The sequence below is a fragment of the Euprymna scolopes genome, chromosome 6 (assembly GCF_053919585.1).
Source record: "Euprymna scolopes isolate OS-2025 chromosome 6, ASM5391958v1, whole genome shotgun sequence".
Lineage (NCBI taxonomy): Eukaryota > Metazoa > Mollusca > Cephalopoda > Sepiida > Sepiolidae > Euprymna > Euprymna scolopes.
The window spans coordinates 120,259,926-120,284,813 of NC_136487.1; the positions used below are offsets into that span (position 1 = coordinate 120,259,926).

Genomic DNA, 24,888 nt, shown 5'->3' on the forward strand with positions numbered 1-24,888 from the left:
GTAGCCGGTTAGGTCTCAGTGGCAATGTGTCTTGTTTGGAATAAATATAAGTAAAAAAAAAAATTGAATGCCTACTCAAATGTAATCGTGTTTTAATCTACAATATTTTTAAACGATTGACTTGATTTTTCTGTTCCTAATCTAATTTATAAAACTCACTATGTCTGTGTGTCTGCCTCCATTTTTGTCAAACTGCATCTCCTCTGGGTCACAAAATCATAGAGCGGCACTAGGCAGGTCAAACAACAACAGCAGCATTTTTTCCTGGGTTTTAACCGGTAAAAATAGCTGCTAAGGGAGCCAAAATTGAAAATAATTGGAACTTGGCAGAAGTAAGTTGACTAAACATGCTATTTGCATGCGCTAATATATACATATTTAAACGTTAAAGTCGGTTCATTTGTAACTATTTCTTATTCATCTGACGATAGCTGAAATGATAACAACCAAGGCTGGAGTGTTATATGTTTTTAGTTTCGATTTCGATTCTAGCTGATGGCACCCAAGGCATTTTTTTTTTTTTTACTTTTAAAATGACTGCTATATATTGGGTACAATAAAATATATAATAATCGATAGTGAATTGACTTTATAATAATAAATACGAAATCTGCATAAATTAAAATATCATCTTTAAGCGTATTTTACGACCGGGCACAGCTGGGTGGCCAACTAGTACTATTTTTATATAATTGTTCTATTGTTTTTGGTAAACATTGAAAAACACATTATCATTGTAGAATTTAATGGGGATTAGTTTAACATAAAATGATACAAGGAACTCCCAATCCAAGACATTCTAGTATTTTAGAGCAGATAAGCAAAAAATGTTATTTTTATCTGGGAGATAAATTTTGCGAGTTTATTTTTTACAACCTTGCCAGTCGAACTTAAGGTTAGTGATAAAAAAAATTTAGTGAACATCCCTAAAAAGTTAGACTAGCCCGGAAGTGATGCTCATTTTACATCAAGTTTACTCTAAATCCTAGATTATTTGTTTTTGTTCTTTCTGACAAGTTTTTTTTAAAGGTGTTCACACGTAACTACCTAAAAAAGGTAGAATTTTATTTTTAGGAGTGTCAATCTACAAGTTTTACATTATTATTATTATTATTATTATTATTATTATTATTATTATTATTGCTAGTAGTAGTAGTAGTAGTAGTAGTAGTAGCAGTAGTATCTATATCTTATTTTTCTTTTTACAGTAGCAGTAATTGACTAAATCTTTATAATTATGGTGAAGATATGAACAATCTTTGAGAGAAGGTATAAAATAGCTAACAATCCCCCCCTGTCCTCTCTATGTTAAGAATTGTTTTCTAAATAATAACATTATTATTTAGAAACTCATTCTTAACATAAGGAAGGGAGACTTTGTTAACTATTCTGCTCCTACAACAGTCTTTTTATTTTGCATGCCAATTGTCGATTATTTTGAATTGTTTATGAAAAATTCAAATTCTATCAACTAATGACGAACTAATGCAAATCGGCTTTGTTTTACAAGAGAAATAAATCTTTAGTTGCTTCACTGTTTCCAATCAATTACAAGTAAAATATTTGAGAAAAAAATATTTAGAAAGATCTACTCATGTAATACAACCTTTGAGTGTATTATTTATGCAGACATTACGCAGAGGTTTTACAGTAATCCGGAAATTAAAGAAATTCCAACAAATCTATAAGTAAATGTTTAAATTTTTTTAAAGAATATCACTAGGTAATTGTATCAGAAGATTGAATCTAGAACAGAAGTGGAATGTGAAAAATTTTAGAATCATTCAATCACTAGTAAATATACGTATAGTACTTGTTCAATGTATGATTTTGAAATATATAAGTTGGTTAAGCTAAGAAATGACTAGCCTTCCTCTATCTTTGCATTTTAGACATATTTTGTATGTTTAAGTAAATAAATATTACCAAACAAAATAACAAACTAGAGCGACAGTTTTGTAAGTATACTACAGAGCTTATTTATTTCTTCTCCAATAGTCTAGACCCAAGGTCAGGTGGGATTTTGAAAACCAGCACACTAGGTGAATTGCATATATACAGGCCTACAAAAAAAATCCTGAACAGTCCCGTTGATATTTCCCAGTAGGGACGCCTCAGGTAATTAGCAATGAACTAACTCTTCCTCAAAGAGAACATAAAGCCTGAGAGCATCAACCTTCTAAGATCACTTTCCTTAAGGGAAGTAGAAGGTGATCTTGGGTTTATTTTCTTGCTTCCCTTATTTTGTCCTTTAGTCCTCACATTCCAGAAATGATGTTTCTGACAAAGAGGGAAGAATTGCTGTTTTCTGGATCGGAATCTGTTCCATCTAACACTTATCGTTAACAAATTTTTGATCTTGAACTACTACATTTTTTTGTTTTGTTTTAGCTCCTTACATCGAGTGACTTCATGTCTTATCTGAAGCGATTTCAAAAAAAAAAAAAAAAAAAGATTGAACAGAACCCTACTTAGGTTCAGAAGGTACAAATCCATTGTCAGACTGACTGTCAAGGACGTATCTCTCAAAAACTGTATATCACAGGTATACAGCATTTGTTATGTATACATTTTTTTGATATATATCAGTCTTTCTCTTCTTGTCTTCCTCTCTTTCTCATACTCTCTCTCTCTCTCTCTCTCTCTCTTTCCTTCATTTTCTCTTTCCATTACCCCTTCTTTCTCTCTCCTTTCTATTTCTCACATTCACTTTCTTTAGATTTATATTCATTATAAATGTTATCTGTTGATCGTTCACTTGATCATTTGTTTGTCTTAGCAAACTTGACTCGTCTCATCACCTCTGAGGGGAAATAAAGTGAATTGTTTATTGTATCCCCTACTTTTCACATTAAAGTCTGTATCCTCAAGTCCTGATAAGCTTCTAATTGTAGGAAGGTTTTACACTAAAGTCTGCAACCTGTCTTATTTGCTTGCCCATATGACACCAATCTTCACACGAAGATGTGATATGACACAAGGTCAAGCCTCAAGCTGGATAAAAATGTGTGTGTGTGTGGGGGGGGGTAAAGTATGAATTAAAACATTTCCTAACGCTTATCACATGAAAGTAATTGCAGTAGATCCTATTCCATAGTCTGGTTTGGTATTAATTTAGGCACTTATGTAACCCGCATCTTAATTGTATACCAATTCTATAGCCCTGGTTGATATCAATTTAGCCATTAATGTAGCCCTATCCTAATTATATGCAGATTCCATAGTCTGATTTGATATCCCCATTCTATGTAACCCCATTCTAATTGTGGGCCGATTCTATAGTCTGATTCGATATCCATTTAACCACCGCTATAACTCCGTTATAATTTTATGCTAAATCTATAGTCTGACTTAATATCAACTTAACCACTGATTTAATCCCATTCTACTTGTATGCTGATTTCATTGTCTTGGTTGATATCCTTTTAGCCACTGATATAACCCGATTCTAATTGTTATGCAGAATTCATAGTCTTCAGCCAACTAATAAAACAACATCTCAATTTTAATAATAATTCTATAGTGCTAGTCGATATCCATTTAGCCACAATTGTAATGCCATTCTAATTCTAATTATGTCAATCCCATAGTCTTAGTTGATATCCATTTAGCTAATTTATGTAACACCATCCCAATTTTTTGTCAATAAACCATTAAATTATTCAAGTGGAAACAAAGTCAGTCAGTCAGTCACACACACACACACACACACACACACACACACACACACACACACACACACACACACACACACTGGCGCTCCTAAAATTGACACTATTCATTTGAAATCATGACGGCGCTGATGCCAGTTCATGATTGCATCATGGTTACAGCAAAAAAAGTCTAATAAATGAACAAGGTCAAAATTTGGACCTGAAAAGGAAAGTAAAGGAGTATACTGCACTTGTAGATACAAATCAGTAGACATGTAGAAATTTGATCTTCTATATTAAACACAGTATCGGCCTTCATACTTCCTCGTTAAAAGGGAAGAAGAAAAGAAGAAACCTATAACTTTGAATCTTGTGAACAGGACCTTTCACCAGCCTCTCTTCTTGTACTTTTTTTTATTGATATGCAAACAATACAAACCTTTAGGTTCTGGTCAATGGTTGGTTTCGTGTATCAATTCAAAACAATGAATCAAATATTAAAAAGATGTTGATCAGTCAGTCCACTACCAGCAGATGTCAGCTATTTGTACCAAATAACAGTTTACCTTAATCACTAAAATAAAAATCATTTCATTATAATGGGGGGTGGGGGCTGCTCGTATATATATATATATATATATATATATATATATATATATATATATATATATATATATATATATATATATACTAGCATGCATAGATCATCATATAATGATTAAATCATGTGTAGATCGTCATATAATGATTAAATCACTCTGACTGATGTTAAAAGCATTAAAAAAGAATAAATGTTTAAATTTCAACTGTATCTTTCGCGGTTGATGGTAGCCGAATAGTTCAGCTCCTTGCTCATGAAGCCAGACATGACTTCTGTTGCCAGGGTTCGAATCTCTCAACTGGCGTTAATCGTGACACCCTGCACTGATGATTCCCGAAAGGATGAAACACTAGTGTATAAGTATTTAATTATTATAGTAAATAATTATATGTGTGTGTGTGTGTGTGTGTGTGTGTGTGTGTGTGTGTGTGTGTGTGTGTGTGTGTGTGTGTGTGTGTTATATGGCATAATCGTGTTGACACAAACCAGTTCTCGTCAGATCACTGAAGTTAAGCAACATTGAGCCTGCCCTTCATCAGGTTGGGGTGCAGTGGATAGAAACGTTGAATCTTTGCAGTTCTAGGTGAGCATTGTCTGAAGATAGCGGTTTCAATTCTACCCAAAGCCGGCCAGAGGATTAATTGGCCAAAACCTGGTGAGACGACAACAACTATGGAAGGCAGTAATTACTGAAGATACAGTTGAAGATTCAGCATTCCTATCCCGTCATGGTTAACCACCTGATGAAAGCCAGAGGAATAGTTGGTCGAAACGTCGTAAAACAACTATAAAAGATGAGGATAATAGTCCGCAAATAAATAAATAAAAATTGGCTTTTCTGGGGGATTTTTTGGGTATTTTTTTTAGAATGAGAAATTTGTTTTCTATTTTTTTAGAATGAGAAATTTGTTTTTATTTTTTTTAGAATGAGAAATTTGTTTTTCTTTTTTTTAGAATGAGAAATTTGTTTTTCTTTTTTTTTTTTTTTTAGAATGAGAAATTTGTTTTCTATTTTTTTAGAATGAGAAATTTGTTTTTCTTTTTTTTTTTTAGAATGAGAAATTTGTTTTCTATTTTTTTTAGAATGAGGATTTGTTTTCCATTTTCGATAATATTTTTAGAATGAGGATTTGTTTTCTATTTTTTTTAGAATGAGGATTTGTTTTCTATTTTCGATAATATTTTTAGAATGAGAAATTTGTTTTCTATTTTTTTAGAATGAGAAATTTGTTTTTCTTTTTTTTTTTTAGAATGAGAAATTTGTTTTCTATTTTTTTTAGAATGAGGATTTGTTTTCTATTTTCGATAATATTTTTAGAATGAGGATTTGTTTTCTATTTTCGATAATTCATCGATAATTGAAAATGGTGTCATGAATCTGACTGGATTCGAACTTAACACACCTGTCGATCCAAATGGGTAATTATTTCACCACCATCATCACCACCACCACCACCACCACCACCACCGCCGCCGCCGCCGCCGCCGCCGCCACCTCTCATTTAACGGTATAATTTACAGTTAATTCTAGTATCTCCTGAAATAATAAATGTATATTTAAGTGTTAAGAATATACAGAAAAAAAAATATTGTACCTTTCAGCTTTTTTTCATCTTCTGTAAAAGTAATTGTTATTGTCAGCTAACATTGAAATAAATAAACCGAACATGTCTTTTCTTATTTATTAGTACATTAGGTGTAGTGTCAAGTCGTCTGGAAGAACATTTGTAAAAACTACAAATCACATTTAACACTCTAATTCGTATTAAAATGGCAGGAAAGTAAAAAGATGCAAATAGTATCTTATTTTTCAATTCAAACGGGTTCGATTTTGGAACAATTCATTTGGAAATTCGTTGTCAGAAGATCTATTATATAAATCCCACCTGTCTGTTTAAATGTATGTATGTATGTATGTATGTATGTATGTATGTATGTATGTATGCCATGCCTAAAACTTTCGACAGAGACAACGGATTTTCACAAGATTCACATCATTTTGAAGCTCGACCCTTCGGACGACAAATATCGAAAAATTGGCAAAATACATTAATTCCTTCACCCTTAACTGGGCACTTTTCTACAAGAAGGGGTCGCTTTTTTCGCTGATATTTTCGAAAGTCATCCCCTCTTTTCGATTGACTAGCCTTAATTTAAACCTTCGCCACTTCAGGTTTGGCGATGGACGCAACAGCAAAGACGTCACTTTTTTTTTCTCCATGTTCTTTTCCTCCTCCACGGAATGGATTCGAGACTGCCTGCCTACTACCATTTTTAAAAAAAATTTTTATTTTTGCTCAACACACACCTCCAAGCAACCAGGCAACACCGGACACACAGGCTAGTTTACTATAATAATAACAGTACATGTTCGATTACTTTTTATTTTTTATTTTTATTATTTTTTTAATTTTTTTCCATTGCATTTTATTTTCAGCAATCAGACGATCTCATTAAAATGAAAGGGTGTGGAAAGTGAAAGCAGGAAATATTTAAACATTATATATAGACTTGTGAGATCCTGTGGAAATTCTGCAGTTCCTAATAATAGCCCCTTAGGTCTCAGAAGCAATGTGCCTTGGTTAGGGGTGAATAATAAAAAACAAAAAACAGTATAATTGTTAAAATATAAAAAAAAAAAAGCAAGAAAAAGCCAAACAAAAATTAAAATAAAAAGACAATAAAATGTGTGAATATGAATGATACATTGCGATAGGATAACACAAAAAAAAAATGACATTTCATAATTCCTTTGGGTGTTTTTCATTGACTTGCCTTAATCACAGATTAATGGGAATTTTATCAGGAAGAACACAAAAGCCCCAGGAATTTGGTGACAAGTGACATTTAAAATTAACAAAATTTCAAAAGTGAATATCACAATATCACAATACGACAACACTGTTTCTATGATTGGATTAATAGAAGATTATCCCATTGTTAAGGATCAATCTCCCAAAAAGAAACACTTTTCTCCTGTTCACTAAATCCTTTATTATCCTTCAACATATTTCAATTAGCAAATTTTGATGTTAATTACAGGATTATATATTTTTTTATTCTTTTTTTTGTTGTTTTTAATGTTCTCTAATATAACAGATAAAAAAAAGTCAAGTTTATATGCACGTATCTATGACTAATGCATCATATGTATATGTAAAACAGAGGTTCCCAAACTTATTTTCCTTGTGCCCCCCCTGAGATCTATTGTATTATCTGTAGACGCTATGTATGCATATATAAATTTTTTAACAATATAAATACAGCTAGACTTTTTTAGCCCATGAAAATTAGGCAAAAGTTATAGACCGTTGACTTAGACTGATTAATTTATGCCAAATTCGTGGTTGAATATGGCTCATTGTTGGATTAAATACTCATCCATATTAATCCTTTACCATAGTACTTAGTTCGTTGCACCTGGTTGGTTGGTTGGTTGGTTGGTTGGTTGGTTGTTTTTGTTTTATGGCATATCAACCCTTTTCGGGTTATTTAATGCTGAATCCAAAGATTTTTTTTAATAGAATATATTTGTTGTTTTCACGTCGGTTTCTATTAAACCCATAGTTGGGACCCTAACAGATACTACCACTCCGGGTGAGAGTGGACCTGAGAGCAATGGTAATTAAAGGGTGGCTCCACACTCCCCAAAGCCCACAAGCTGGGGCCTAACCACTGGATATAGTTTAAGGTCATATCCAGGACCCCCATTGAGGGACTTTTACCCTCTGCAGGGGGGCAGTCGGCGTATTCTAATGCCCCACCGACAGGGCCATCGTTGCACCTGATCATATCAAAGGTCCATATTAAATTTCAACCAGATCAGCTCAGTAGTTTCCAAGAAAACGTCCAGAGTAAATGTAGTATTTTAGTGACTAATTCCTATTAATCTCGAACTGTGCATTGAATGTCATAATGCCTAATTGTCTATGCCTTACCATAATCAAGGTCTATGCAAAATTTCAGACATATTGACTCGGTAGTTTCTGAGAAGAGTAGAATGGACAGACAGGCAGACAAAGAGAAATATATATAGAAATAATGTTTCTCTCACTTCCCTTATTTTGTCATTCAGTCCCCATATTCCATGATCAGTATTTCTGACAAAGAGGGAATAATTGCTGTTTTTTAGGTAATAATCTATTCCATCTTAACACTTATCGGTGGCAAGTTTCGGAAAGTAATGTATACATACACACACACACACACACATATATATATATATATATATAAATAAATGTTTTGAGGTACAGAATTTATATATAGTTTTAAAAATAGTAAGCGGAAGTTTCTCGAGAGCTCTTTCGGCTATCATCTCGTCAGGAGAAAATCGATAGCGAACAAAATAATATTGTGTTGAAAAATAAAGAGTTCTAATGGGGAACTTATTAAATGTGCCAAAAGTACGGAGCGTCGATATTTTTTAATAGGCTGAATTCCTTACATGGGGCTCTTAAGTTCACTATGGAAAGTGAGAAGGACAATTCGCTTCCTTTCTTGGATGTCCTTGTCGAACGATCAAGGGTGGGCTTTCTCACTACAATTTATAGAAAGCCGACATTTACTGGCCTATATGTGAACTGGTTGTCTTTTGTACCTAAATCACGTAAGGTCGGCTTAATTAATACTTTGGTACATAGAGCCCTCATGATTTGTTCGCCTAACAGATTAGACGCCGAACTCGATAAGATCAGGGAAATATTCAACAATAATGGCTATCCTGTTGACCTTATTGATGACTGTATTTTCAAAAAGGTTGCGGATTTTAATTCCCCTGAAAAGTTTGGACCCTTGAAATGCCCGGTTTATTTAAAATTACCGTGGCTTGGGGAAAAGAGTAATAGACTTTCCAAACAGATTAGCAGAAGTATTTACGACTGCTTTTTTTCTGTGTCCTTGCGTTTGGTATATACTACGAGACCTGCTTTCCCGTCTTTTCGCAAGGATAGTTTGCCTTACATCCTAAATAGTAATATTGTATATCAATTTAAATGCCAGTGCGATGCTGGTTATGTTGGGCGAACATCCATGCACCTTTTGACTTGTATAAACCAGCATGTTTCATCGAAGATCAGACAAGGGAGGATGGGGTCTGGTGGTCTCCCTCCTTCTGCAGCCTTGGACTCTGCTATTGGCCAGCATTTGGCATTTGGTTGACAACCCGTGCTGTGCTGATAGATATAAAATAGTGCTAGGTGCTACATAGAGCGGACTCCAAAAACCATTTAAAGATTTTGGAGACTGTCTCTATTGCGGTGCGTCAACCTTCTTTGTGCCAGCAAAAAGAAACATCCAACACATTGTTTCTCTTTGGGGAACTTTGAATCTTTTCTCCCGCTTTTTTTTTTTTTTCCTTCTCCCTCGTTGTGCCAATATTTTAATCGTTTTTAAACGTTAATAAATTTATTTTAGTTCCCTGTACTTTTGGCACATTTAATAAGTTCCCCATTAGAACTCTTTATTTTTCGACACAATATTATTTTGTACGCAATCGATTTTCTCCTGACAAGATGATAGCCGAAAAAGCTCTCAAGAAACTTCCGCTTACTATTTTTAAAAATATATATATATATATATATATATATATATATATATATATATATATATATATATATATATATATATATATACAGTGGTAACAAAAAGAAAGTCTGCACTTGTCATTTTCTCAAAAAACCCAAATTTAAGCTAAATTTAAATTTAAACAACCCATACCTCATTTGATTTGCCTTTTATTTCTCTCTAATTTTACCTGTTCATATTTAACTTTTAATTGAAGTATCCTAGTCTTCACGTCAATTTAAAAAATAAACTCCAAATTGAGAATGCGAAAAGAAATTCCACACAATGGAAAATTGTTATTTGAATGTAACTTTAGAACATTAATGCAACACAAATACAACAGGAACACAATGAACTAGTTAATATTTAGTAGTATAGCCCTTCTGCAATTTGACAGCCTGCAAATTTTGGGCATTCCTTGAATTCGTCTGCGGTAATACTCCAGTGAAAGGACATTCAACTTCTCTTTAATTTTTATCTAAAGTTCTTCAAGATTTGAAATTTTATCATTGCGTAGTTGTTGTTTGATGTAATGCCATACATTTTCGATAGGATTGAGGTCTAAAGATTGTGCAGGATAATCCAAACACGAAATATTATGCACTTCAAGGAACCTCTTGACATTGCCAGCTGTGTGAATGGGATGATAATCCTGCATGAAGACAGGATTATCATCCCAATTCCAGCCAAAGTAGAATAGAGAATGCTTAGTCAACATATTTATGTACTTGGTCGAATTAATTCAAATTTGCAAGCGAACTATAGGCCCTGAATCATTGGCACTAATAACACCCCACACCAAAACTGAACCTCCATCACCTAGCAGCATCAAAAGTGTGCACCTAGGATTAAATTCTTCATCCTTCCTTCGACACTGCCTAGCTTATTGAACTTGCTTTCATCGCTAAAAATCACTTTAGACCAATATGTAAAGCCATGATCTTCATTGCATCTGACAAATTCCAGATGGCGCTTTCTATTCTTTACAGAAATCATAGGCTTATGTCTTGCAACACAGCTTCGCAAATTAAATTCCTTCACTCTGTTCTTAAGTGTAGAGAATGAACACTTTTTAACAAAATTACATCTATTTTATCATCTGTGGACTATATATATACATATGCAAATTTTGTAAATCATTTGTTTCTTGGTTAGTAAAAACTAACAATAAATCAATTTCGTTATAATTGTAACATAAAATCCAAATTACAAATCATGAAAATTTCAATAAGCATACAATCTACATCCCATAATAACCAAAATAAAATAAATTAAACAAATAGATAAAAATCATTTTTATTGGTTCTCCCTTAAAGCTTCGGTGAGTGAATTCCCAGTTTATAAATATATTTTTAAAATCAAAAAAGTTCTTTCTAGGTTAATAAAAAAATACAAAAACAATGAATCAATTTCGTTATATTCATCATATAAAATCCAAATCCAATTTTTGCAAATCTCGATAAACCAACGTACATTTTAATAAACAAAAACAAAATAAATATAAACTTTCTTTTCGGGGGGGGGGGGTCTCCTTAAAGTTTCTGTGGAATACAAGGGATTCATTTGAACCTCGGTTGGGATTGTTGATGCAAAACAAAGAATAAGAAGAAGATGAAGAGGGCAAATTTTTATGTTATGTTTGGACATTATTACTGCATTTTGGATTTAATTAATAAAAGATTTGTGGATTTTGGAATAAAAATAAAAAAATAAAAAAATAAAAAAAAACTAACGCCCTATTCTGGATAATCTATCTATGTATCTATAAAACTGAAAATGTGTGTGTGTGTGTGTGTGTGTGTCTATGTTTGAGAACACTTCTCAACCTATGTACTCAACGAATTTTTCTCTACAGACTTGAAATTTGGTATATAGGATATTCAGACGTGAAAAATTTTTAAGTCGGTTTTCATCCTGAAAAAAGTGTTGCTAAAGGGTCAAAATTGAAAAATTGGCACGTGGGTGGTCATTGGATTTTTATCTGTTTGTCAACTGTTTCAGGTATGCACATATGTGGATTGTTCACATAACAGATTACTTATGTTAAGAATAAGTAGGTTTGAAAACACTTTTTAAAGATCATATCTATCTAGCTGGCCTAATTGTTATCGTACTTGACTCACTGCCTTTAGGTTTTGGTTTCGATCTCAGTTTGAGTTTTATTTTTTTTTTTTTACTTACAAGAAGTAAATTGTTTAAAAAAAAAACATAATACTTGCATGTATATGTCTCAGTTTCTTTCTGTTTTTTGTTTGTTTGTTTGTTTGTTTGTTTTTTTTTGCTTCATTTTTTTAAAGGGATTTAACGTTATGTTTAATACCGGGAAACGCTGTATACATCTGCTAGTTGCCAATATTTTTATTCAAAACTTCACACATATTTTATTAATCAGACCTTACTCGTAAATACAATATTCATGTACCTCCTCTACAGGGGATAAGACACAAGTCAGATGAGATTTTGAAACATTAGCGAAGTAGGAGAAATGCATTCTGGACTAAAAAAATGTTTGAGCAGCCCCGTTGGCATTCCTTGGTAAGGACGCCTAACAATAAATTAATCAAAGGAAGAAGTTAAAGCCATGGAATATGGATCTTCTAGAACTGTATAGAACCATACCGCAGCCCAACAGAAGCGAGTGGACTGATTGTCAAGGACGTATCCGTGACTGGCATGAATATTGAACAATATCTATTCAAGACGTGCGTGTATAGTAATAATTTTCTTTTTTCTTATATTATTCTTCAAAACAAATAAAGGATTTCTTTTCAAAATAATATTTAAGAAAACAAAACAAAACTCACAAACACTCCAATGATCATAGTCAAAATAATGAGTCATTTGCGGGGTGGGGTTGGGGGCATATGTCTATTCATATTTTCTAGGATGTCTAATGACCCTAATAATGGGTTTTTATTTCCTTCTCTTTTTGTTTTATTTTTTCGTTTGTTTTGTTTTGTTTTAACTCATAGGCTAGACAAAACTATCTGGTGAACCAGATTTGACTCACGGGCCATAGGTTGGTAACCCCTGGCATATAGAGGAGTGTAGTTATGACTAAGTATAGGAAAGTTCTCAGTTGAATGCTTTTTGACCTAACGTTACGTTTATTTTATATATATATATATATATATATATATATATATATATATATATATATATATATACACTAGCATTTCAGCCCGGCTTTGCCCGGGTGTTTGGAGGTGTATGCTGAGCAAAAAAAAAAAAAAAAAAGAGTAAATTTTTTTTTAATTTGACCCCTATTATTACCCCTTAAAATTTATAGTTTCGGGCTCAAATCACTTTATTAAGTTAGATCCAGGTTCAAGGAACCTATATCTAAAATTTCAAGTGTCTAGACTCAAAATTGTCGGAGGAGTTTGGTAGAGTTCTTAAAGGTCAAATCGTTGAAATTTGACCCCTTAACAGCCAAATTTCTGGCTGACACCCGTCACATCGATTTTCCCAAATCTCAGTACCCGGTATTGCAAATTTCGAGTCTATAGACTAAAAATTGACAGAGTTATTGCGTAGGGAAATGTACACAGACAGACAGACAGACACATTCACTTATATATATATATATATATATATATATATATATATATATATATATATATATATAAGTGGAAATTTGGAATTAGATTCTGTAAATTAAAAATTTACAAGAAAGTTATCATTCGACAAAGAATACAAACATCTAAATAATAGATTTGTTGATGGCGTAACTATCACAAACCACAATTGCAAATACTCTTCCGATTTTTTCGGATTTTTGTAATCATGCCCATATTCTTTTTATTTATTTTTTTTTAAGTTAATGAGTTCCTATTCTACTGATGAGTCAGGGAGGGAAAGATAAAAAAATTGACATAAGAATTATATGATGGTTTCTGCACTACAAAACAGGTGTAGTCAAGAATTAAACATTTTAACATGCTAAAAGAAATAAGATGGACAACATCTTGAAATTTAAGTTAAAAAAAAATGCTTTGTGTGCCATCACCGAGAATCGAAAACAAAACGTTTAGCTTACAATTTACTTTTTCCTTTGACGTTAATGCCTGAGCTATGAAGACATGTTTGCTGCAATGCTAAAAATTAAAACATGAACCAATAGCTATTACGTTATGCATGCATATTTGTAATGCCATCTTTCGACCTTCACTTGGCAAATTCCATTTTTTTTAATTTTCAAATTTTTGCACAGATTTTTGCTGGCTAAAATCCAAATATAAAGTTTCGCATGTGTTCGAATACCCTATATATTAAGTTTTGTGTCTGTCGACCAAAAACTGACAGAGTAGTTTGGTAGGTAAAATATTTTCAAAAAATATATATACGCATACATAAATCATCCCATAAGAAACTGAAAAAAAAAACTAATAGGGAATTAATTAAAATGAATGTTTAAAAGAATATGCAAATTAGCTAGATCTTTTGCTAGTGAATGCAATTCCCCGACCCATATATAACAAAGTTGTATTTTCTTTTTAAATAAATAGAAAAGTGTTTTTAATATGAATATCAATACCCAAAATTATAGGAGGATGGATATATATATATATATATATATATATATATATATATATATATATATATATATATATATATCATCTTACAAAATGTGAGAGAGTATATAATTATTTCCACAGCCAGACAACATCGCAGCCCACAAGAGCCATAACAGCCAACAACCCGGAAGTTTAAGACGTGAGTTTCACCCTCATTTTGGGCTCATCAGTTTGACACGTTAGAACTCAGGATTTGAAATGCGAGCCTCTTCCATGCAAGGTGAGCACTCTACCAACTAAGCAAACATGCCACACACACAAGAAGGCCTATTGACTGACACAGATCGAGCAAACCATGGTGAAATCTGACAGTGGAGTGAACCTACCTCATACCGAACAAGGGACGTAGTCATTGCCTCACTCTAAACACTTTATCACACCTGACACTGTCCTCTATTTCTATAAATCTACTATCAGACCTTGTATGAAGTATTTGGGGCTAATGAATCTCTGTCCTATTTGAGGGTTTTTAATAAGGTACAGATATGTATCTGTAATTTGATTGACCCTCCACCCCACCTTTTCTTCATCTCTGTAACCTCTGTAACCTCTGCAACCTCTGTAACCTCTGTAACCTCTGCAACCTCTGTAACCACTCTCTCAAAGACATGCTGTCACTAGTTTCAGTCTCTTCTATGAATACTAGTATGGCGTGTGTTTTTCAGAATTGTCTGATTTTATTCCCTGCTTCCTTTATTCTAGCTCGTTTAACCTGTTAGTCTAGTAGTCTCTATCAATTCACTGTTTTCATACTTCACTGTAATACAGCTTCCTACTCCAGTAGCTTCTTTTAAAAAAAAAAAATGGTAAACTTGTGGTATAATGATATTGTAGGGTTTCCGCTTGCGCCGAGCGTCTCTACAATAGAAATATGTCACAAACTCCTACATAGATATTGGAGATAAACTGTAATAATCAGATATATTTTGACACTACATTAACCTAATTACTTAGATAAATACTTTTACAGTTTTAACAAAAGGGTTACAATAATATCACTGGGTCTCCATTCACGCTGGACATCCACAGAATGCCCAGCAGCAATATATTACATATGACTTTCTGCTGACTGTTTTCCTCCTGCCTATAGACTTGATCTTTTCAAAACTAAGGTCAATAGGCATCTTTTGTCTTTATGATAATCATCTTTAACTAGCAGGACCTGTGTAAATTCCATAGCGGCATTTTTGTAATATGTAATATATTGCTGCTGGACATTCTATGGGCATTCAGCATGAATGGAGACCCCCCACAATATTATTGTTGCCCTTTTGTTAAAACTGTAAAAATATTTATCTAAGTAATCTGGTTAATGTAGTGTCAGATTATATCTGGTTATTAAGGTTTATCTCCGATATCGTTATAGGAGTCTGTGACATATTTCTATTGTACGGATGCTCAGCGCGAACGGAAATCCTACAATATCATTATACCATCTTTAGACAGAACAGATACTACCCTTGGATCCTAGCCAGAAGACCAAGAAGATATCTTTTAGTTTCATGTATAGCTCAAAAACGACATTACTTTTTTATTTAAATTTCTTTTTTTTTTTATATTGTGTGTTCGGTGATCGGGAGATCCTATCTATCAAAAAGGAGGAGAGAAGACGACAACATATTATGAACATTAAATTAGAGTCGCTATATACTAATTTAATGTTCCTAGTATGCTATCACCCTCACCCCACCCCGATAAATAGGATCTTCTGATCAAATAATTTATAATCTGGAAACCGTGACACATGTACGTACATACGTTGAAGGTACTACGGTATTAATATATAGATTCTTGTTCGCTCTTTACATCAAGCAGCTTCATGCTTTGTCTGGAGCAAAGACCAGTAGTACAACAAATGTATTCATTATATTTTGAATTTCATCAATAACAAATATGTTGTGTCATCTATGCAAGACATTCACAACTCATTTTTTTTCTACCATAATTGCAATGAATCTTCATTTCTTTCTTTGTTTAACATTAAACAAAATTTCCATGAACAGGGTTTATTTCCAAGAACTTCCTATTTGTGGAATACGTTCCAACGATATAGCTTCCATGAGGACTACAATCTTCAAATCAATAACCACTTGTCATAAACCGTTCTCATAAGTCATAAAATTTTATTCATTCCATTAATTATTTTGAATCCTCTCCTAATATTGTTCATGGGTCGACTTTAAGTGTATCCACCTTATTAATTCTTGTTCTCAAGTGGCTTTTAGCTCTGATATTTGGTAACTAAACTTTCACGAGAATAACCTACCTAGTGAAAGACCCATAAAAGAATGGCCCGTAAAAAAATCTAATCTTTTAAGGCTGCTAGCTGTTTTACAACTTTTAATTTTAGAGGAGATAGAGTTGAAAATATGTAGACAGACAGACAGACATATAGACAGACAGAGAGACAGACATATAGCCGTTTACATATTAGATTTGTGGACTGTTATCCTCATCTTCATAGTTGTTGCTGTTTCACCTCATTTCTGCCAACTCATTCTCTGGCCTTCTTTAGGTGATTAACCAGGACGGGGCCCATGGCACCGTGGATAGAGGCATTGAGTTTCTACAATCTCACTTTCTACCCTCTTTTTTAATAATTTACATTTTTGTTCACATGTATGCACGTGTGAAGCATCTTAAAAGGAGTGAAATGCGATGTTTTGACTGGAAATACTTATTCGGGTCTGATAGTTCTGGGTGATTATGCTGAAAAAAGATCAGTTTGAAGTCATAAAATCTTGAAATCTTCCGAAAGTTAGTGCTCAGCATAACACGAAAAAGGACTGACCTGTGTGGCAGGAATTGGTGCCTTGCATACAAAGGAACGTCATCAACGACCTTTTGGTGGACAGAGACAGAATATTCTTTCCTCTGCTGCACATCAAGCTCGACTCAGTCAAGCAGTTCACCAAGGCTCTGAATCAAGATGATGACTGCTTCAGTCTTACTTGTGTCAGGCTTTTCCAGGACTGACCATGGAGAAGTTAAAAGCTAGTATCTTTGACAGTCTTCAGATCTAGCAGCTCATCAGAGATCCAAAGTTCAAAAATTCAATGAATGAAGAAGAATTGGAAAGGTGGAAAGCATTTGTTCTGATAGCGAAGAACTTTTTCGGTATCAATAAAGCCAAAAACTATGCAGAACTTGTCAACAACATGCTGATTGCTTTCAGAAACCTGAACATCAAAACGCACTACCTATTTTCGCTTATAGACCGGTTTCCTGAGAACCTGGGTTCAATGAATGACAAGCAGATTCCATCAGGATTTGAATGAAATAAAGACCAGGTGTTAGGGACGCAGTCATGTTAGCTGACTACTGCTAGAGTATGAAGAGAGACCTCCCTGCTGCTGAGCATTCCAGGAGTTCACAGAAACGGAAGTTCAAGCCCTATGAATGGTGAAGCAACATGCAATTTACATGTACCTACATTTATCAATGCCCACAATTCAGTTTACAGTAATCAATGTTTCTATCAGGTAATCAATACATGTTGTCGGCAAAACATTTTTTCTGTGCTTCTACACTATTGGGACGAGATTTTGTAGTCTATAAATGGAGTTTTCAGATAAAAAACAATGGTTTCAACATTTTTTTTGTCAATTCTAATAAGTTACAATGGTAGTTTCCAAATTATGCAGTCGAAATTACCTGAATATTACTGAATTATTAAAAATAAAACAACTTTAATCGTGTTAGCAGGTAAAAAAAATTGCTGCCATCTTTGTTTAATTCGAATGGAAAATTACCTCTCTGTTGAACTCTCCTGTGTTTTATGATCATTTTCATTGAATTCTATTTTTATTTTCTTTAATAAAAAATTTTCTACCTATCAATTTTTATAATTTTTGGATATAATCATCTTAAAAATACAAGGAATACATAGATACCATTGTTTTCGTGTGAAATTTAGTTTTACAATTTTCGAAAATCTCGTCCCAATTCTGTAGAAGCGCCTATTTTTCTCTTAAAAACATATTCAGGATGATATGTGTTGACAAAAATCAGCTGATAATGCCACAAAAATGTAATCGATTTTGTCACAATATTTCAAATCAACAAAGCACAAAAAAACTGACCTGATGGAGAGGAACGGATGACGTTTGCTAATTCAGCAAAAATACTCTAAATCAGTTGTCGAAATCTAGACAAGAATCAAAAATTTTTACCCAGTGTAATAATGTTTCTTTGTGAATCTTATGAATTAATGAGTTTAAGTTTTTCAAGAAAAAGATTCATTTGGTTAAAGATTATTCTTCTTTAACATTTTTGCAGCCAAAATATTTTAATCATAATATAAACAATGCGTATCTTTCTCCGACGGCAGGAAAATGTGACACAAGGTCAGGAAAGTGGGATTTAAAAAGCAAGTGCCCCAGTCTGGCTTGCAAAAATATACCTGATCAGCCCCATCTGCATTCCCTGATAGGTATGCCTCAGGTGATTATCAGGGAGGTGACAGCAGTCAAGTGGTTAACAACACAAACTGACGACCTGGGTGTTCCAAGTCTGAATACAGCTTGTTCCACAAAAATCATTTTCACTTAGGATGTTGGCAGTCTACATGTGGTCCCTCCCGGTAAGTACCCGATGTCTGTCTAGAAAGAATCCTGACTACAAAAATGTCAGAGAAACCAATGCCAACAATAGAATCTTCGGATTCAGGCGATATGATAATGATGATGAGCTACATAGCCTCTGTCTATTACCAACGGTTTTATGACTATTTATAATATAAATTTCACCTGTCTGTTTAAATGTATGTATGTATGTTTGTATGTCTGCCTAAAACTTTTGACAGACGCGTCGGAACCGGTATCGTTTTAAACTTCGAGCTTTCGGACAACAAATATTGAAAAATTGGCCAAAAACATTAATTCCTTCACCCTCAACGCGGGTGCAGTTTTCTACAAGGAGGAGTCGGTTTTTTCGCAGTTATTTTCAAAAGTCATTCACTCTTTTCGATTAACTAGTCTAAATTTTGACGTTTGTCAGTTCTGGTTTTGCGATGGACGCAACAACAAAAACATGTTTTTATTTTCACATTCTTTTCCTTCTTCGCGGTACGGGTTCGAGCCTGCCTGCCTACTACGATTTTTTTTTTTTTTTGCTCAACACACACTTCCAAACACCCGGGCAACCAGACTAGTGGTTTAATAAAATGTGGGGGGAGGGGAGTAGTCTAAATAATACAGACTCCTGGGAAATGTATGAGTCCATATATCCGCCCTCCAACTATGAATTAAGTAGTAGAACAGACTGGACTCTTAAGACTTGGTTGTGCAACTAATCTAAAAGTTTTTCTCTGCTTATTTTATCATTGCTTCAAATCGTTCTGGAATCAGCAATGCCAATTCAAAAGCACTACTGCTGGTGATTGCACAATTCTTGCTTCACTGTACAGGTACCTTTACAATTGTCTCTAGAGATTGAACAAGGATGGCATTTTTCATTAAAAAAAAAATAAAAAGACACACACGCATGTAGATAATAAACATCACTATTTAAAAATGTGTTGTTTTTTTTAATGAAGGAATTAATTATTAAAAATGTGTTAATGATTTCCAACCAATTTGATTATTAGCTCTGTTTAATCTTTTTAGCTTTAAATTTTTTTTTAATAAAATTGGGTGTTCAATGCAGCAACTCCATCAACCACCCCTGAGCGTGTAAATTTTTTTTTTTTTTTTTTTTTTTGGGGGGGGGGGGTATTTTATGGCAGATTAAGAGATAATCTCGGAGGATTATTGTGCGTGGAAATAAAGCTTGCCCTCTGGCTTTTAAATCTAGTGACGTCGTGAGAAGGAACCATTTTTAGGTGAGTTAAGGTTACCGTTTTGAAAATAAAAGCAAATAAAATTATACATTTTAAGAATTTAATGAACTTTTTAAAATGCGTTTTATGTGTATACTTAAATAAGTAGTAAAAAAAAAGATCGTTTTTATAAAGAATTAATCATACAATTACGGAGAAAATAAGTCGTCGTACAAGCTTTAAACCCTATACGTAAAAAATTGACTCGTCCATTAACTTAATCCCCTTCAGACTACAAAGGGAGGCAATCGTCAATGGATGCTAGTAGCATGCAGACGCTCTAGTCGTGTCTGACTGTTGTTTTCAGCTCGAATGGTTGAAAATATATATTAATGCTCAAATTAGAATAATAACCGCCAAGTCTATTATTTATATATTATAGACTTTGTTTTTTTCGTTAGAAATCGGAAAAGAAAGAAAAGATGGCAGAGTTACTGTCAATTCATGTACACATCCCTCCGCATAATACGGCATCGAATGAAGCGATGGCCAGGGCTGAAGCAAAGAAGATGGAGGCGAACGGAGGTGCAATGCCGTTGCATCCGTTGCACAAACCTTCAGAGGCGAAAGACCCCAAAGGGAGATTTGCTAAGCTCCCGAAAAGGAAAGCCGTCGACATAGAGTTCAGGGATTTAACTTATTCTATTAAGGAAGGAAGACACAAAGGTAACGACCATTTTTCTTTTTCCATCTACTATAAAATTATATAATCGCATTTTCTCTCTCTCTCTCGCGACGCGCACATTACTTGATTGTGTACGTTTTTAGCGTCCCAATCTCTCTCGCTTATACCCTTGTAAATTTTAAATTGCGTGATAAAGATATACAAGGATCTCTTTTAATATTTTTTTTTTTTTTTTTTTTTTTTTTTTTAAGAGGATTTATTTTATAAAAATCTAATATCACGGACCAAAGAAAACGTCTATTTATAAAGACGCGATCAATTATAGAATTTGGTGCTAGTGCACTTATTGATCCGCGCTATTTATCTATTTATTTTTAATAGTATTTTCAAGTTTGATCGTGAGGTTAAAGTACAGAATAGGTACAAAACACCTTCTCCTCCCTATGTTAAGAATGGCTTTCTAAATTATACCGTTATTTCAGCACATATCAATAAGTGCACTAGTACCTACACACACATAATCTCACACATATAAAGTAAACGGTAACAGAAAATACTCTTTACCTAAAGAATCGTTAACTATTTCACTTGGATAAATTACACACACACACACACACAATGCGTTTGAAAGTTTATTAGGATTTTTTTTTTTCTCGGTTTCTTGACTTATTGCTAGATTTTTTTATTATTTACTTTGTTACTGGATAGTAAACTGTAATGTAAATTTTTTTAAACTAATCGTATCGTAAAAGAATGTGACGCTGAAAATGTAGAGTCGATTATTATTCCCCCACTTGTTTTTAACGTCATCACTACAAAACAGCCCTACTTGTAATAAATCGCAAATATTCGTTTCTTTCTCCATACTGTAGACGCCTTGTTTCGTTATTTTTTGGTTTGTTTTACTGTACACATAGATTCGAAAAAGTTGTCATAACAAAAGGCAAGATACGTTACTTTTCTACCTGACTGGATAAGTTTTTAGTGTTTTTATTTAATATAAAATGTTTATTCGGTCCGAAAAACGAGTAATGTTGAACGCTGCCGGAGAACAAGATATCTGCGTCGCAGATAATCTGCGATGTCTTTGAAGAGTCGATAATCACTTCAAAATAAGAAATAAAACAAAATGGTGGTTGAAACCCATCCAATAAATGTCACGGTAACCTTTTACAATCTGGAGGTACGAAAAAGTGGTAAATTTTATTTTTTTTGATATAACAAACAAATGTTATTAAATGCAAAATAAGTTACTCTTTCACATATTTGGAAAAGTGGTTTTACTCACTTTCGAACGTTTGATCTGTTCGAAAATCATAGTGTTTATCAATATCTGTGAATAAGACAAATAGCGGCGAAGTACATGAAGTTCGTAAAAATGAGTTAAAACAAAAATTTTACAAATGTGTAAGTATTTTGGTACTAGTGCATGAGCTGGCCTGGGCGTGGCTTATCACTCGCTCGGATTTCTCCGTAAAATGACGTCACATGCTGCCATCTGACGGAGAAAATGGACGAGGGGTGGGGTGCGTACAGAGCATTTTCTTTAATTACTATAAAATTAATATAGTGGTAAAATTATTTAAAAAAAAAAAAAAACAGAAGCCAAATTAAAAAAAAAGAAGGCCAAACCATTTCAAAAAAGGTCAAATTCACGAAATTAGCCATTAAAAGAATAATAAATGGTAACAATAACATTATGAATAAAAGTTACTTTCCAACTTATCTGCATCATTCGTTGGTATTTTTAAGTAGTTTTAAGTGCTTTTTATTTCATATCGAATGTTAGAGCGGTTTCCGCTAACTTTGCCAAATTTTAAAATGCCGTAAAACATACCCTGTTTTTTTTTTTTTTTTTTTTTTTTTTAATAATTACTACTTTTTTAAATAGAAAAATGAATGATGCAGGTAAGTTGCAAAGTAATTTTTATTGTCAAATAATAACAGAAAAACTTACCGTAATTATTTTTCACATGCATGGGAGTCAAATAGAAGAAAACTTGTAATGTTTCCAAGGAAAAAAGCTAAACAAAAAAAAAAAAAAATGGACGACTCTAGCAGCAGCAGAAGAAGCGCCAAATACAAGTTTCCAGTGCTTGAAAAATGAATTGACGAATAACACCGACCACTCTAATTTGTTTTTTTTTTTTTTTTTTTTAAAGGTAATTGAGGTCGCTGACAACGAATCTGATAGTCAAACTTGGTGCAAATTTACCGTTTGCATGGTATTTACCCCTGAACCCACGAACTACTTTTGACCATTTTGCAGCTTCCGTTTATGCTACGCGCATACAGGGGGGGGGATGTGGTGTTGGGGCGCGCGCGCCCCAACACCACATCCCCCCCCCTGTATGCGCGTAGCATAAACGGAAGCTGCAAAATGGTCAAAAGTAGTTCGTGGGTTCAGGGGTAAATACCATGCAAACGGTAAATTTGCACCAAGTTTGACTATCAGATTCGTTGTCAGCGACCTCAATTACCTTTAAAAAAAAAAAACAAATTAGAGTGGTCGGTGTTATTCGTCAATTCATTTTTCAAGCACTGGAAACTTGTATTTGGCGCTTCTTCTGCTGCTGCTAGTGCTAGAGTCGTCCATTTTTTTTTTTTTTTGTTTAGCTTTTTTCCTTGGAAACATTACAAGTTTTCTTCTATTTGACTCCCATGCATGTGAAAAATAATTACGGTAAGTTTTTCTGTTATTATTTGACAATAAAAATTACTTTGCAACTTACCTGCATCATTCATTTTTCTATTTAAAAAAGTAGTAATTATTAAAAAAAAAAAAAAAAAAAAAAAAACAGGGTATGTTTTACGGCATTTTAAAATTTGGCAAAGTTAGCGGAAACCGCTCTAACATTCGATATGAAATAAAAAGCACTTAAAACTACTTAAAAATACCAACGAATGATGCAGATAAGTTGGAAAGTAACTTTTATTCATAATGTTATTGTTACCATTTATTATTCTTTTAATGGCTAATTTCGTGAATTTGACCTTTTTTGAAATGGTTTGGCCTTCTTTTTTTTTAATTTGGCTTCTGTTTTTTTTTTTTTTTAAATAATTTTACCACTATATTAATTTTATAGTAATTAAAGAAAATGCTCTGTACGCACCCCACCCCTCGTCCATTTTCTCCGTCAGATGGCAGCATGTGACGTCATTTTACGGAGAAATCCGAGCGAGTGATAAGCCACGCCCAGGCCAGCTCATGCACTAGTACCAGTATTTTTTCAGAATTCAACCAAATATTCCTCAAAATATTGTAACTGGTCATTAAATTATTACTGAAGTCAGATTGTTATGGAATTAGGACAAATTTCGTTAAGATAATGTTTTCAATGCATATTAAAGTTGAAAAATTCAAGATAAGCAAAAATTTTAAGTAATAGTCGTCTCTATTTCCTTTTATACTTTTTTTTTTACAATTCTCTTCAAGTTTCCTTTCTGTCGTAATTAGTCCCTTTTCTCACTATTGTTCTTAATGTACACGTGTCTGAATGACTTCGATCTAAAGTAAAAACTCTGAAAAGAACTTTTTTTTTTTTTTTTTTCCACTTTTAAATTTTGTAAAATAAATAAATCTATCCAAATGTCTCGCTTCTCTGAAACGTTCATTTTTAATGTCTTAAACTTTCGATTAAATTCTGAAATCGACTTTGAAGGAAATTTTATTGGAGTTTTTTATGCACCATGTTGGTTTGTAATTTTCATCGTTTTAAGTCCCTTTATCTATTCCCTTCTCCATGGTTACACGTTGATATAAAAATAAGATATTTAGTAAATAATATTGATCAAAATTAAGTTTAATATTTGAGAATTTATGGTTGTGGACCCCCCCCCTCTTTATTAGGATGGACACAAATAACAGGATTTCCAAGTTAAATTCAGTTTTTTTTCATCTTTTAAATTAAATGAACGTACAGAAGAATTAAAAAAAAATACCATCTTAAGAATGGGGTTACTTGCATGCAGAGAAAATATCATGCTGAAATAATGTCATTAAAAAAAACATTCTTAACATATGGGGGGGGGTATTCCGTACTTTCACCTAA

General features: G+C 33.3%; 1 protein-coding gene across 1 annotated transcript in view; it reads left to right on the forward strand.

Annotated features, from left to right (window-relative positions):
* Positions 1–20,418: 20,418 nt before the first annotated feature.
* LOC145277917 (ATP-binding cassette sub-family G member 4-like) overlaps positions 20,419–24,888 on the forward strand; it is a 73,450-nt gene continuing 68,980 nt past the window's right edge. The window contains exon 1 of the mRNA XM_080129975.1: positions 20,419–20,877. Within this exon, the coding sequence (XP_079986101.1) occupies positions 20,634–20,877 (244 nt within the window). The 5' untranslated portion in view covers positions 20,419–20,633. The remainder of the gene's footprint in view (positions 20,878–24,888) is intronic.